Here is a 14,387-nt window from a genome sequence, read left to right on the forward strand (position 1 = left end):
GCCGTTAAAAATCTGCTGCAAAAATAAAAAATAAACTCCTGGAGATTGCCAGGGCAGAAGAGAATCCCTAGACTTGGAGCCAACCCTCCTCATGCTGACCGCAGAAGGATCCAGAGATGATTTTCCAAAGGAGCCTGACAAGAGCGCCCAGCCTTGGCTGCTCCGGCAAGAAAACAAACCTAAACAAAACGAGCTGGGAGAACCTAAAAAATAAATATGTGTTTTATTAATTCTCCCTGCTCTATGTAGGTCTCCAAACTGCTGTTGCCAGCAAGCAGAGCAGCTGTTTGATTTAACGTCAACTTTCTTGCTGTCTCCCGCGAGGGGCAGTCGTGGAAGAAAGAGAGAGGGGAAAGCCAGGAAGAAAAGAGGGAAAGAACTGAGTGTCAGTTATCAACTGCTGCCACCAGAGAGCTCAAAACATTCTGAAAAATAGTGTTTCACTTCATGGCTGATCACTCCTTATTAAGTCAGAGCAAGGAGCTCCAGGCTGGGCTGGGCACAGGGTTGGGACAGGTCTGCAGGCCAAGGTTTAACAGGACCTGGAGCATCAGGACAAGGAATAAAGCTTTTAAACTGAAAGGGAGTAGATTCAGACTAGATATAAAGCAGGGATTTTTATAAGGATGGTGAAAAACTGGCTGAAATTGCCCAGATTGGTGGAAGATGCCCAATTCTACGATTCCTGTTTAATGGGTAAATCCTGGTGCAGGACAGACAGCCCAAAGCACAGACAGCCCCCGGCCCTGACTCCTTGCTGGCTGGGCAGGGAGGAGGGGGCACAGCTCTTATCACCATGCCTGTGTTTTTTGGAGCGCCAGGAAAAGTCATTATTGATGGCTGAGGCAGAAGACGCCTTCCCAGTGACTCGTCAAACCACGGGGGAAATTAAGGCGGCTTCCTTTGCCAAGATGAGTTATTGCCTCCGCAAACACAGCCAGATTTAAAGCAATTTCCTGTCAAGTATATTCATTGTGGCTGCAGGGACCCCTGAAATTTTCCTGGAGCTGTGAAATCCTCCCCTCTCCTCCAGTGTGATGCCAGCAGAGCCCAGCACAGCCCGGGGGCAGCACTGGCCAAGGCCAGGCTCTGCAGGACCCCCAAGGATGGGGAGAACAGGGGGAGCCTTTTCCTTGTGCCCACTGTTTAGCCCCACATTAATGCACATTTCTTCTCTATTTTCTTGCTGGCTGTTCCCAGCTCTGCCTTGGTGAGTTGCTCAATCCATGCTGAGCTCCTGGCCTAGCTGTGGCACATAAATCTGGCACAAAAATGCCAGGCAGAACCAGAGGATCTGGTCTGAGACCCTGCCCAGCCACCTGTGAGCTCCCAGAGCAGGGCCAAGCCCCCATCCTGGACACAGGCGAGGGAATGGATGGAGAGCAGCAACTCCCTTCCAACACGCTGTAGAGCCCTCAGATCACAGAATCCTGGAATTATTCAGGTCAGAAAAGACCTCTGAGATCATCAAACCCAACCTGTGTCCAATCCCCACCTTTCAACAAGACCAGTTCCTCCAGAGCCCTCAGATCACAGAATCCTGGAATTATCCAGGTTGGAAAAGACCCCTGAGATCATCAAACCCAACCTGCGTCCAATCCCCACCTGCAGCCCCTCCAGACACTGCAGCACCTCCCTGGGCAGCCCCTCCCAGCCCTTTCCATGACTGAAGTCCCCATGAAATCCCCACCAGCCACCCCCAGGACCCCTCCCCTGCCCGTGCCCGGCCTCACCTGCGCAGGAGCAGCTTGGGGTGGTTCTTGTTCTCCAGGTTCTTCTCGATGAGGTCGGAGAGCAGCTGCTTGAGCACGTCGGTGGCGTACTCCAGCTTGCCCTGCAGCCCCGTCATGATCAGCGAGGCCACGTTGCCGCGGTCGCGCATGGAGAAGCTGCGCTGCAGCTCCAGCGTGCGGATGAAGGTCAGCAGGAACACCTTGTTGTTGATCAGCTGGGCAAAGAGCTTCAGGGCCTTCTCCACGCTCTGCTGCCCGTTCCCCTGCACCTGCAGGAGGAGATGGTGGCTGTCAGATGCAATGTGAGGGGACAAGGGACGGCGGGGCAGCGCTGCCAGCACTGGGGGAATCTCAGGAGCAGGGAATGTTTTGGGTGGGAAGGGACATTGAGACCCTGTCCAGCCACCTGTGGGAAGGGACATTAAAAATCTGCTCATCCCACCCCCTGTCATGGCCTAGATTAAAAATCTGCTCGTCCCACCCACCCTGTCCCAGGGTGCTCCAACCTGGCCTTGGACACTTCCAGGGATCCAGGGGCAGCCACAGCTTCTCTGTGCCAGGACTTTCTCACTCTCACAGGGAATAATTTCTTCCCAAGATCCCATGTAACCCTGTCCTCTGGCAGTCTGAATCCATTGTCCCTTGTCCTGCCCCTGCACTTCCTGATTAACAGTCCCAACTCCAGCTCACCTGTCACCCCTTCAGAACCTGGAAGGCACTGGGAGGTCTCCACACAACTTTCTCTTCTCCAGACTGAACATTTCCAACTCTCCCAGCCTGTTCCAGCCTCCTGGTCTCCTCTGGAGATGCTCCTGCAGTCCCATGCCCTTCTCACACTGGGGGCATCAGGATGGTTTAACCCTGGCTGCACCCTCAGGATCTCAGCATCCCTGGATGTGGTTTCTGGTGCATTTTGAGCAAATCTCCCCTTCCACAGCTGCCCTGAGCCCTGGCTGGGAGCTGTACTCTCTCCACACCATAAAGCAGCAACCTGGAGCCTAACGCCCCCAAAAATGACACCCAGTTCTGCTTGTTCTGCACAAAAAGTGACACTCTTGTAAGTAAATTAAATACTAATTTAGACTATTGCTTTATTATGGGCCAAGTGTAAAAAATTAATTGAGGCTTTCAGCCAGTTGCGGATTGAAGTAATTCATTACAAGTGAAAATGATGAACTGCACGAAGCAACTCTTTACCAAACATCTTGGAGAGTTATCTATTGGTTTTACTAACGTTACATAATTAAGCAACTGTGTAATTGGCAACACATTTATCACTTCTGCAATTCTGTTTTTCACGAGTGAAAAAAAAAAGCAAATTCATATTTGTTTGCTGGAGTGCCAGCTTCTCTGGCAACTCCAACAGCAAACACAGTGCATGGAGCTGGAGAACTCGGAGCAGGAATGGGCTGGGAGAGGCTGCTCCTGTTTTAGCAACACCACAGCAATGCTGGGTGCTGGTGGCTGGGGAAAGAAACCCAAATTAATGCCTTAATGGTGGGGAAAGCCTGCCTGGTTAAAGGAATCCAGCCCTAAAGCAAGCAGGACTCCTCCCTCCTACATCCATCCCTGGTCTGTGTGGGGGAAACAGGATTTCAGGATTTACTGGGGCAATCCCAGTGCCTGAAAAGCTGAGCTGAGCCTCTGCACATGCCACGGGGAGGATGGCAGCTCCATCGTGGGCATCACAGCCCCATCCCAGGTGTGAGGTGATGTTCATGAACCCCATCCCTATTCTGGCCCCCTCCCAGGTGAGCAGGGCCCATCTGCCAGGGCACTGATGGACCCCTGTGCCCTCCCAATTCCTCCGTATTCCCAGTGAAAGTTTTTTGTGTGTTTTTACGCATCCTGGTGGGAAATCCAGGGAGATGGGAGCGCTTGCTGGGAGGCTGGAATGCCTGGGCATTCTCCTTGCCCTCCTGTGGACACGCGAGGGAACAGCAGCAGGATGCTCCGGGCAGGCTCTCACCCATCCCCTGCCCCACCAGTGACTTTGGAGCACTTTAAACACACCCCAACTGCTCTGCCCTGCTCTGCCGCTGCCCTAGAGCGCTACAGACCCCCATAAAATAAAAATAAACCAACACCAGGGAGCAGAAGCCGAAAGGAATTCGGCGATGTGGGAGGAGATAAAACTCCAGACCGGGAGTTAAAATGAACCCTGCTGACCCCAGGGCATCCAATAACTGGTGCACAGGATGGGTTGCATCTTTTGTCGGGGGAATTTTTTAGATTGTAATAATTGTTTTTATACTCCTAATCATGTTCCCTGTCTAGTTAAGCGTATGCAGAAGCCCATAGGGGATTAAGAAAGAAAAGGGGAGCTGTAGCATCCCATGAAGCTGGATCACACCTGTGTGGTGTCACAGACATCTTTTCATGAGAAATCTCTCCTTAGGATTTTTTTCCTCCTGAGAAGCTGAGAGGCCTCAGGAACAAAATGCAAACAATGGTTATCTGCTGCTGTGGAGTGCAACAGGTGCATCTGGGACTGGTCTCATGTGGATGTTTGGAATTAATGGCCAGTCACAGTCAGCTGGCTGAGATAGAGAGCTGAGCCACAAACCTTTGTTATCATTCTTTCCTTTCTATTCTTATCTTAGCCAGCCTTCTGAGACCTTTTTCTTCTATTCTTTTAGCATAGTTTTAATGTAATATATATCATAAAATAATAAATCAAGCCTTCTGAAACATGGAGTCAGATCCTCATCTCTTTCCTCATCCCAAGACCCCTGCGAGCACGGTCAGAGTGTGGAGCCCTCAAGGTGCTGCAGGGCTCCCTGGGGGCTCAGGTGGAGCCAGGGGAGCTGGGGCAGGGCAGGGTGGGTGTGGGTTACCTCCAGCTCCCTCAGCACCGGGTGGTCCTCGATGCCCGGGAACAGCACGCGCATGGCGTAGGTGCGGTAATCCAGGTAGGGGATGCCCGAGCGGTCCAGGTCGCTGGTCAGCTCGTTGATGTCCGTCTGCAGCTCTGCAAAGGCTGCTCAGGGAGAGAACAGGGCAGGGCTCAGCTCCAGGGGGATCTGGGCAGGGCTGGATGGGTGCTCTCCCCGTGGGCAGGGCAGCTCAGGGAAGGGTTCAGGTCGGACAACACCCCTGAGATAATCAAATCCAACCTATGTCCGATCCCCCCCGTTGCCAACAAGACCCACCCCAACAAGCTCAGCAGCCCTGGAGGCTCCATCTCAGCAGCCCAGGGTGGCAGAGCAGGCTGTGCTCGGAGCAGAGACTGAGAACAAAGCTGTGGTTCATTTGTATGCAGTTCACACCTGTGCACACACACCTAAAACCCCTTTAAAGGCTGCGCAGAGAAACAAGGATCTGTTTTCATAACTTGCCGCCTCCCCTGTTTTCCTTTCTTCTTGTTTTCCTCCTCTATCAACAGTTGGCAAGATAATCAAATCTGATGCAGATCAGATCTGAGCTGCAGCAGGGGTCAGGAAGGGATTTATTTTCCCTCTCCTAACACGGTGTTGTACAGCTGGATGTGTCTCCTCCTGTTCCCTCTCCAAAGTGTGACACGCTGGCTCAGGAAGCCTCTGTACCCCAGCTGGGCTTTGCCAAGCTGAATCTGTGCCTTCTCCTCAATACATCTCAATTTTTGCCCTGTGCTTTCAAGGCTACCCTTGAAATCAGCTGAACAAATCCAATGCAATTCTCTCTCTCCACTATGAAATGTGCAGTCATTAATTTTGTTTTGATTAAGCCCCTTCCCAGGTGGGAGGAGCAGGAAACAACAGCAGCACCTCCCAAAAATCCCCCTTCACCTGCAGGGTGAGGAGGCTCAGCTGCCTCCTTGCAAGGCACAGGACTCGCCCATGTGGAAACTCTCAAGCAGCAGCTCTGGGTACTCCAAATAACACCCAAAATTCAGGCAGGGTGCCTAAGCAGCATCAAGCTCTAATCCCATTCTTTGCACATCAGAGCCATGTCTGCTGCTCACCCACTGCGGGCTGCCACCCTCCCATGGTGGGGCAGGAATGGAAACCTCCAAAAATCCCACAAAAACCACAAAAAAACCCACAAAAAAACCCCACAAAAAAGCACAAAAAACTCACAAAAAATCCACAAAGAAACCACAGAAAAAACCCACCAAAAACACACAAAAAACCACAAAAATCCCGCAAAAAAAGTCACAAAAAGCCACAAAAAATCTCACAAAAAACCCACAAAAAAGCACAAAAAAACCCACAAAAAACCCACAAAAACCCCACAAAAAATACACAAAAAACCCACAAAAAACCCACAAAAAATCCAAGGAGCTCCCACAAACCCCAAGGAGCTCCCCCCTGCATGCCTTGGGGTACCGGGAGAACTGGGACCCCTGCCATGGATGTGCAGCCCCCAGGGCCCCCCAGCCCCTGCAGCACTGACCCTCCTTGCACTCCAGGGCCACCCGGGACTCCAGGTTGTCCATCTGCATCTGCAGCCTCTTGAGGGTGAGGTCGTTCTCGCGGGACTTGCGCTTGTAGGCGATGAGGACGATGATGACGATGATGAGGAGCAGGGAGCCGCCGGCCGCGATGCTGACGATGGCGGGCAGGGTCAGCAGGCTGTCAGACACGATGCTCACCGAGCCAGGGGAGAAGGTGACGCCCCCAACGCGCACCTGCAGGGCACAGAGCTCGCTGAGAGCAGCTCGGGCCGTGCCCCCGTGCCAAAGCCTGTCCTGCCCACCACAGGGCCCTGCAGGTCCCTGGGGAAGCACCGAGCCACCTCTGCACAGAACAGAAAACCCCAATTGCCTTCAAACACACAGGGGGCTGCTTGTGAGAGCACAGGGAGGCTTCAAGTGATGATAAATGTGCCAGCCCTTCACTATCTGGGCTTTGTTCTTATTATCTGATGGCTCCATTTGACTTTCATTTTATAAGCTTTCAACTCCTTTTCGTAAGCCGTGGACGTTAACAAGCCCCTGATCATTCCACTGACAAGAAAGCAGAGTGACTGCAAGGGCAGAGCAGGGAAGGGAGCAGAGAGCCCCACGTGAGAGCAAACAGGCTGGAGTTGACACCAGGACAGGCTTTTCTTGGACGTGCCCTGGCCGCAGATGTGAGCAGCTCTCAGCTAGGTTAGGCTGCTGGGAGTCACACTGTGATAATCTGAATATGTTTTGGATGCTGAACTTCAAGGGAAATAAATCACAATTACAATCTCATTTGGGCTCTGCTCAGGCAGCTCAGCAGCTGGGGCTTGGTCTGCAGGAGCAGCAGAGGAAGCAGCAATGCCCAAACCCTGAGCAGAGGGAGGCACTGAGGGTTATCCTGGATCAGGGGGTTGATCCAACCACTCCAGGGTTCAGATGTTCCTGGCTCCTGCTTCGGGAAAAGGCAAAACCTTTCCATCCACTTGGCAGCTCAGGTCTGTCTCTGTGGCTGATTAACCCCTCCAGGAGGGAGAACACTGGGAATGCTCTCAACTTCATCCACAGCAAGGATGGCACCCAGTGCCAAAGGCACTGCCAGGAACATTTGTTCCTTCTAGAAGGCTCTGAGGGGCATTTTTCCTTCTAGAAGGGAGTGACTCTGAGGGAAGGACAAAGTCTCTCCATGCTAATCCACATCAATATTTTAAACTTCCAATCAGACACCCATAAAATGGAGAATCCTGCTGGGGATTGTGGATCCAAGTGAGTCAGGGAGCTGGAGAAGGAGGAGAAAGGGTGGGGAGGAGAGGGAAGGGGATGCTGGAGGAGGATGAAGGGTGATGAGGAGAGGGGAAGGGGATGCTGCCAGGACATGCAGCCCCTCACCATCACTCTGTGCTGCCCGCTGAGGGTGGGGGGCTCGCAGAGCAGCTGCGTCTCGGACACGGTGACGGCGCAGGGCGTCTCCCCGATCAGCACCGTGTAGTTGAGCTTGGCTCCTCCCGGGGCGGGCGGGCACAGGTTCCTGCCCTGGGGACACGGGGACACAACACCGACAGGGATGCAGCACGTCCCTCCAGCTCCCAGCTCGTGCCAACAGCGGGGCTCTGTTTAGGGCACCCCAAACTCCGCAGCCTGGGGGTTTTGGGGCTCCCCAAGGCTGACGCAGGCTCTCCTTACCTTCAGGATGATGGGAGAGCCCGGCTTCTGCTCCAGCACCCCGGTGGAGCTCAGCATTTCGAAGGTGGGGTCGGGGTAGTAGATGAACTTGGTGTCGTTGTAGAGCAGCAGGGACTGGACGTTGTTGAAGATGAAGCCGAACTCGTCCGGGCGCTCCACGGCGTCCAGCCCCGGGCGGTACTCGGCCGTCAACGGGGGAGCCAGGCAGGCCAGGGCCGTGGAGTTCAGCACCTTGCACACCTGGGGAAGGGGAAACAGCAGGGAAAACACAGCCCTGAGCACCTGGGGAAATGGGACACTTTGGGGAACACTTTGGGGAACACAGCAGGGAAAACACAGCCCTGAGCTGGGGCCATGGAGTTCTGCACCTTGCACACCTGGGGAAGGGGAAACAGCAGGGAAAACACGGCCCTGAGCACCTGGGGAAATGGGACACTTCAGGGAACACAGCAGGGAAAACACAGCCCTGAGCTGGGGCCATGGATTCAGCACCTTGCACACCTGGGGAAGGGGGAAACAGCAGGGAAAACACAGCCATGAGCTGGGGCCATGGAGTTCAGCACCTTGCACACCTGGGGAAGGGGAACACAGCAGGGAAAACACAGCCCTGAGCACCTGGGGAAATGGGACACTTTGGGGGACACTTTGGGGAACACAGCAGGGAAAACACAGCCCTGAGCACCTGGGGAAATGGGGCACTTTGGGGGACACAGCAGGGAAAACACAGCCCTGAGCTGGGGCCATGGATTCAGCACCTTGCACACCTGGGGAAAGGGGAATTTCAGCGAGGAACACTCTGCCCTGAGCTGGACCCTGATGCTCTGGAGGATGGGAAGCCCAGTGGGTTCATTTTGAGCTGGGAGTGTTTAATCCAGTCCTGATGCTCCATGGTCTCAGAGGTCTTTTCCAACTTTGCTGATTCCACGAAGCATTACTGCCATGATTTGGGGTAATTTGCTTCTCCTCCAGCCAGCACGAAGGCGCTGGGGTGGAGATGGAGGGTGAGCCCAAAACGAGCCGTGTTTCAGTGGAGCTAAAGGCTCACACAGCGGCTCTCGCTCATTTTTCTTTATTTTTTTCCCATTTCTTTCCACTTTCCTCCTCTGCAGCTCTGAAGCAGACCCATAGGGAATACCAGCTCCCTGCTGCAAATGGGTGATTAGAGGCCATTCCCAAATGCCAGCGAGGGAAGGGAACAGAGCATGTGACACTGGTGGGCAGGAGGGAACGTGAAGGTCATCTCCTGCTGGGCTGAGGACACCCACAGCTCCTGCAGCCCTCAGAGCAGGGAAATCACTGATTTATGGGGCTCTTGCCTTGGAAAGCAGCAAGAGCCCAACCATTTGGCCTCTCTCCATAACTGAAAGATTTAATTTCAGTCAATTTTGTGTCTTCAGAATTATTTTTGTAGCACTGTAACTGCAAGTGCTAGCAACAAAATTAGATGTCTTTTTAAAAAGAGCTCGGATGAAGAAAGGTCTTGAGGGGGAGAAAAGGAATAGGAAAAGACCTCTCAGTGATTTGCCCTTTCCAAGAGAATACAGACTCAGTCACAAAGATCACTGCATAGAAACAATATATTTCAGCTTTACTTGGCCAGAATAATTTCTGAAATCCTGGAGGTTCAAATCTTACACACAAGAACCTCGCTCAGTCCCCATTTAGCTGGGGGTGCATCTCAGCTTCTCACTCATGGACTGGAAGAATAGAGGAAGGAGGCAATCTCACATTTTGTGTGCTAAATTCCCTCTTCCCAGTGTCCCCAGCTTGGGGGAGTGCAGGAAATCCCTCCAGAGCAGCTTTTGCTGTGTCAGACATGCCCAGGGAGGCAGCCCTGGCAGCAGAGCCCATGCAGGGTGATGCTCCTTGCCCAGCTGGCAGCAGTGCCCATGCAGGGGTGCAGGAGGCAGCAGTGCCCATGCAGGGTGATGCTCCCAGCTGCAGCAGTGCCCATGCAGGGTGCAGGGTGCAGGATGATGCTCCCTGCCCAGCTCCAGCCCCTACTCACGTTGATGAACTCCTTGCCGTTGTGCTTGGCGCGGATCCGCGGCTCCTGGATCACGTCCAGGTTGGAGCCGGTGACAGTCAGGGGCGTGTGGCCGCTGTGGGAAGGCAGGAGAGGCTGGTCAGGGCTGGGCTGGGCCCCAGGGACAAGATGCCAGTAGGGTTAGGAGGATGAGTACAGCCCAGGGCTTTCAGCGGTGTCCCTGCCGTGTGACAGCAGCGGCCGCCCTGGCCCCCACACTCCCTTTGATCAACATCAGCTCTTTCCTTTCTAGGTGGATGCTGATTTGTGGCATTCCAGGACCACAAGAAGGAGCCTCCAAGGAGCAGTTGTGCCCTTCTGCAGCAGAGGGGGTGGTCTGGGCTTTGGTTGAGCCCCCAACTCCTGGTGCAGGGTCGGCTGTCACTGCCTGGCTGGACACAACCTCCCTGTAACCCCAGGCCCAATCTGTGCTAAATGCAAACCCAGGAATGCCCAGCCCTGACCTGTTCAGGATGCTGGGAGGGATGTGCATTCCCAAACAGCTCCTTTTTTGGCCTGGGTGTGTGCTGAGCAGCCCCAGAGCAGGGGAGAGCCAAGGAGGTGCTGCTTTACCTGGCGATGCTCCACTCGGGCTCGATGTGCTGCACCTTGGGGTCGTCGATGTACTCAAACAGCAAAGTCCTCTCCAGCTGAGCCCTGTCCACGCTGACAGAGACCTGAACAGCCCCCAGGCCGTGGGCTGAGGGTGCTGACACACAAACAATCTCGTTCATGGATCTCCTGCACAGGAGGGAAACGGGCAGGGTTAATGGGATGGCGGATGTGGAAAGTCCTGTGGCTCATTCCTTTCTTAAAAAAATATCCCACTTACATAGTTACTATTTTAACCACAAAAATTACCTTTTTAACTACAAAACTACATTTATCACACTATTAAAATGTTAATACAGCACTACTAATCAACACAACAAAATACATATAGTAAATATCTGCATAGAGCCATATAACATGCACTTTTCACACTGGTGTAGGGGCAGGAAACAGCCTTGGTCCTGTCCTGGGGCAGCCCAGAAAGGGCTGAGCCTACAGCCAGCACCAGACTGGTACCTGGGGAGCTGCAGAGGTGGGCAGGAGGGTTTGGCATGGAAGGAAAGGTGGGAGCTGCGCCCTGAGCTGTGCCCATGGTGGGAGCAGCACAGCCCCCCTGAAATCCCTCTTTGTGCCAAGCTGCAGCTCCCACATCCCCCCGAAGCCGCTGCCGTCTGCTGGGCGTGCGAAAGCAGATGGCTGCCTTTTCAATGGGATGCATGAGCTCAGTGAAAAGCCAAATTCTGCCCCTCCCCAGCCCAGTGCACACACACGAGGCTCTGTGAGCGGCACAATGAGCAGCCCCTGCCTGGGCAGGCTGTGGCAGTGGCAGAGCTGCCTCGGCTTTGTCTCCCCCAGAGCGGGGTGACCCCGGCTCGGCGCTGCCTGGCTGGACACAACAGACCATCTGCTGCCACCAGAGCCCAGAGAAGGGGCAGGCAGTGACACGGGGAGGCACTGCCACAGCACAAAGGCGTCGGTGAGTGGAGGGATGGGGAAGGGGAATGGGATCTGAGCATCCAGAACAGATCTGTTCCCGGCTCCGTGGTCACTGATGCTACAGAAGTGCTGGAGGGACGTCTCTGTCACATCCTGCACGGCCACCTCTGGCTGTCCTTGCTGCTCAAACCGACCCTGGCTCACTGGAAAGTCAATGTTCTTTCTGTGGCTCCTTTAGTTTGGTTCCCCCAGGGCAGAGGGCAGGCAGGCCTGCAGCACCTCACTGCCAGTCTGCTGCTTAAATCAAAACCTGAATGGGCGACCTTCACCACCCTCACCATCCTCAGGGGCTGCCGAGGTGCCTGGGCGGCTGAGGCTCAGGTGCAGCCGTGTCCCTGCTCTGTTTCCAGCAAAGCTGTGAGCCAGGGGGACAAGGTGTGTGTGCTCCCTTCTCGGGCTCCTCACACACCCCCTGCCCTCTCTAACGGGCACTCAGGAGGGCATGGAACAACAGGCACCACAATGCTCCCAGCTCACACCTCAGTCCTTCCACCCTCCACATCCGAGGGCACAGAAAGAATCCCCTTAAACATCTCAAACCACCCCTGAAACACCTCAAACAATCCCCTGAAACACCTCAAACATCCCTCTAAAACACCTGAAACAGCCTCCTGAAACAATCCCCTGAAACACCTCCAACAACCCCCTGAAACCCCTCAAACCAACTGCACTGACCATTGCTGTTGATGCAATAACACATCCACCCCTTCCTGCCCTGCTGCTGCTCCTTTTCCCATCCTCACTTGATTTTATCACATCCACCTTGTTTAATTTAGCCACAAAGGCTTCCTTGTGTGAGGAGTGGGATTCTCCACAGATTCTGTGCAGCCTGGCAGGTTCCTGCCCTGCTGCTGCCCTCTGCCCTGCCTGCTGCTGCCCACCCCGTGCCTGCCCAGCTCTGGCACGGGCTGGCAGTGATGCAGGGCTGCTGGCAGAGCAGCTCTCAGCTCCCTGTGATCAGCTAATTAGCTTTCTGTGCTATTATTGTGTCGTCATGGTGAATCTGCCCACTCCTCGGATCAGAGAGGGGAGAATGGGGGAAGCTGTAATTAGAGGGAATCTCATTAGGAGCTGCTTCATCTCATCAGGCTCCCCCACGCCCCGGAGTACAATTGGAGTTCATTGCCTCAGAGCAGTCCCAGGCATGGCCCCAGTGAGGATGGGGCACTCAGCCACTGCTCCCTGGCTGAAATTTCTGTCCTGCTGCCATCAGAACTCCCAGGGCATCCAAAACCCCCCCAGGTTTTGCAGGTCAGGAGCTGCAGGCTGCCTGAACAGGATCAGGGGTTTGTTTAAGGGATGATATTCCAGGATGATATTCCAGGGCTGGCCCCACACCTCTGCTGCTGCCTGTCTCCACCTGAGGCAGCAATTTGGCATCTTTGTTTGGGATGTGGGAGGAAATATTGATGGGTTGGTTACACTGCTCAACACCTGGAGGGCTGAGCTGCGCTGGAAGGTTCTGGAATGCCCTGAGCACCATCCAGAGCAAGCCCTGCTGATAACCCAACGTGCTCCCACACCTGATAACCCACAGCTCCCACATCCCAGAACCTCTCAGGCTTTTGGATGAGAAATTCACCTCCAGGGAATCTCTGCTTTCCCAGAAACTTCCTCAGCTCCTCCTGGGCAGCCTGGGTGAGGATCTGGGAGGCAGAATCCCCTTGGATGCCAGGCTGTGCCCACCCCAGCAGGGTGGGCAGGGCTGTGTACTGATACACACTGATGTAAACCACACATGTCTTTTTTAACTAAGCCCCAGGAAAACTCATTAAACCCTGCAAATGTCAACTCTGTGTTTACACTGCTGGGGAAAAAGCAAATTTGCCATGGAAGTCCCAGCAGAGATTGATGGCTGTGCAAGTTCCTCAGCAGGAGGTGTGAGCAGACCCTTGCCTGTCTCTGCCCTGAGGATCCCAGACCATTTTTAGGAGTTGGAGGCACCTGCAGCAGTGGCTACAATAAAATCAATGCAGGTCTGTGAAAAGAGAAAGGAGGTATTTCATATAAATGTTCCATTTTCTTCAGAGCAGCCAGGCTGGGGGCAGGTACTGGTGACCAATATAAGCACATTTCCATCCCAGTGGTGTTTCACTGTGATTTTCAGAGCAGTTACCACTGGAACAGCATTAAAATGAAATAATGAACAGCACTGACACCGACGAATCCCTCCCTGGCCATGCAAGCCTCCATCACAATAAAAGAGAAGATGGTTTCATGCAATAAAGGAGGGAGCCTCAGGGGCTTCCCAGATGGATTTTTGCACGCTCAGCTCCAGCAGATCCGAGCTGGGACGGGAGCTGCGGGAGCCTGGGGTGTCTCTTACTGCAGGAACTCGCAGGTCTGGTTCCCCAGGAGCACGGAGACGCGGCTGCCGGCGCCCAGGTGCTGGCCAGAGATGGTCACCATGGTCCCTCCCGACTCGGGGCCGCGGCCGGGGCTCAGGAAACTCACAGCTGGGGTCTGCAGGGAGGAAAGGACAGCTCAGGGCCCCTGCTGCAGCCAGGGAGCTGCTCTGGGGGCCGGGACTGGGCACGACATCCCTGAGTGTGCCCACAGCCAGGCTGGATGGGGCTGGGAGCAGCCTGGGCTAGTGGAAGGGGTGGCATTGGGTCTTTGAGGATCCCTCCCAACCCAAACCAATCTGTGGTTCCATAATCACTGCTCCGGGGGCTGGCACAGGCCACGACATCCCTGAGTGTGTCCACAGCCAGGCTGGATGGGGCTGGGAGCAGCCTGGGATAGTGGAAGGTGTCCTGCCCATGATAGGGTCTTTGAGGATCCCTCCCAACCCAAACCAATCTGTCATTCCATTATCACTGCTCTGGGGGTGCCAAGCTGGATCCAAACACTGTGGGAGCCCTGGTTTATCCAGAGTGAGCTCTCCATCCTGCAAGCTGCGCTTGGTGAGAGAGCCACCAAAAACTGAGCTATACCAAGGGGAAAGCCCCGGGAAAAAACCGAGCAATTCCAGGACTGTAATCTGGAGCTGGAGCTCCTCTGTGTGCCAGGCTCAGCTCCAGGGGACTCATGT

The 14,387-nt window shown here is 54.4% G+C and overlaps 1 protein-coding gene across 2 annotated transcripts in view; it reads right to left on the minus strand.

Annotated features, from left to right (window-relative positions):
- PLXNA2 (plexin A2) overlaps positions 1–14,387 on the minus strand; it is a 128,888-nt gene that overhangs the window by 16,065 nt on the left and 98,436 nt on the right. For both annotated transcript variants that reach the window (XM_063178069.1, XM_063178068.1), the window contains exons 15-22: positions 13,680–13,816; positions 10,379–10,546; positions 9,788–9,881; positions 7,780–8,019; positions 7,486–7,629; positions 6,108–6,342; positions 4,571–4,713; positions 1,734–2,002 (exon numbers count right to left, since the gene is read on the minus strand). In XM_063178069.1, the coding sequence (XP_063034139.1) occupies positions 1,734–2,002; positions 4,571–4,713; positions 6,108–6,342; positions 7,486–7,629; positions 7,780–8,019; positions 9,788–9,881; positions 10,379–10,546; positions 13,680–13,816 (1,430 nt within the window). The remainder of the gene's footprint in view (positions 1–1,733; positions 2,003–4,570; positions 4,714–6,107; positions 6,343–7,485; positions 7,630–7,779; positions 8,020–9,787; positions 9,882–10,378; positions 10,547–13,679; positions 13,817–14,387) is intronic.

Source organism: Melospiza melodia, chromosome 28, assembly GCF_035770615.1.
Source record: "Melospiza melodia melodia isolate bMelMel2 chromosome 28, bMelMel2.pri, whole genome shotgun sequence".
Classification (NCBI taxonomy): domain Eukaryota; kingdom Metazoa; phylum Chordata; class Aves; order Passeriformes; family Passerellidae; genus Melospiza; species Melospiza melodia.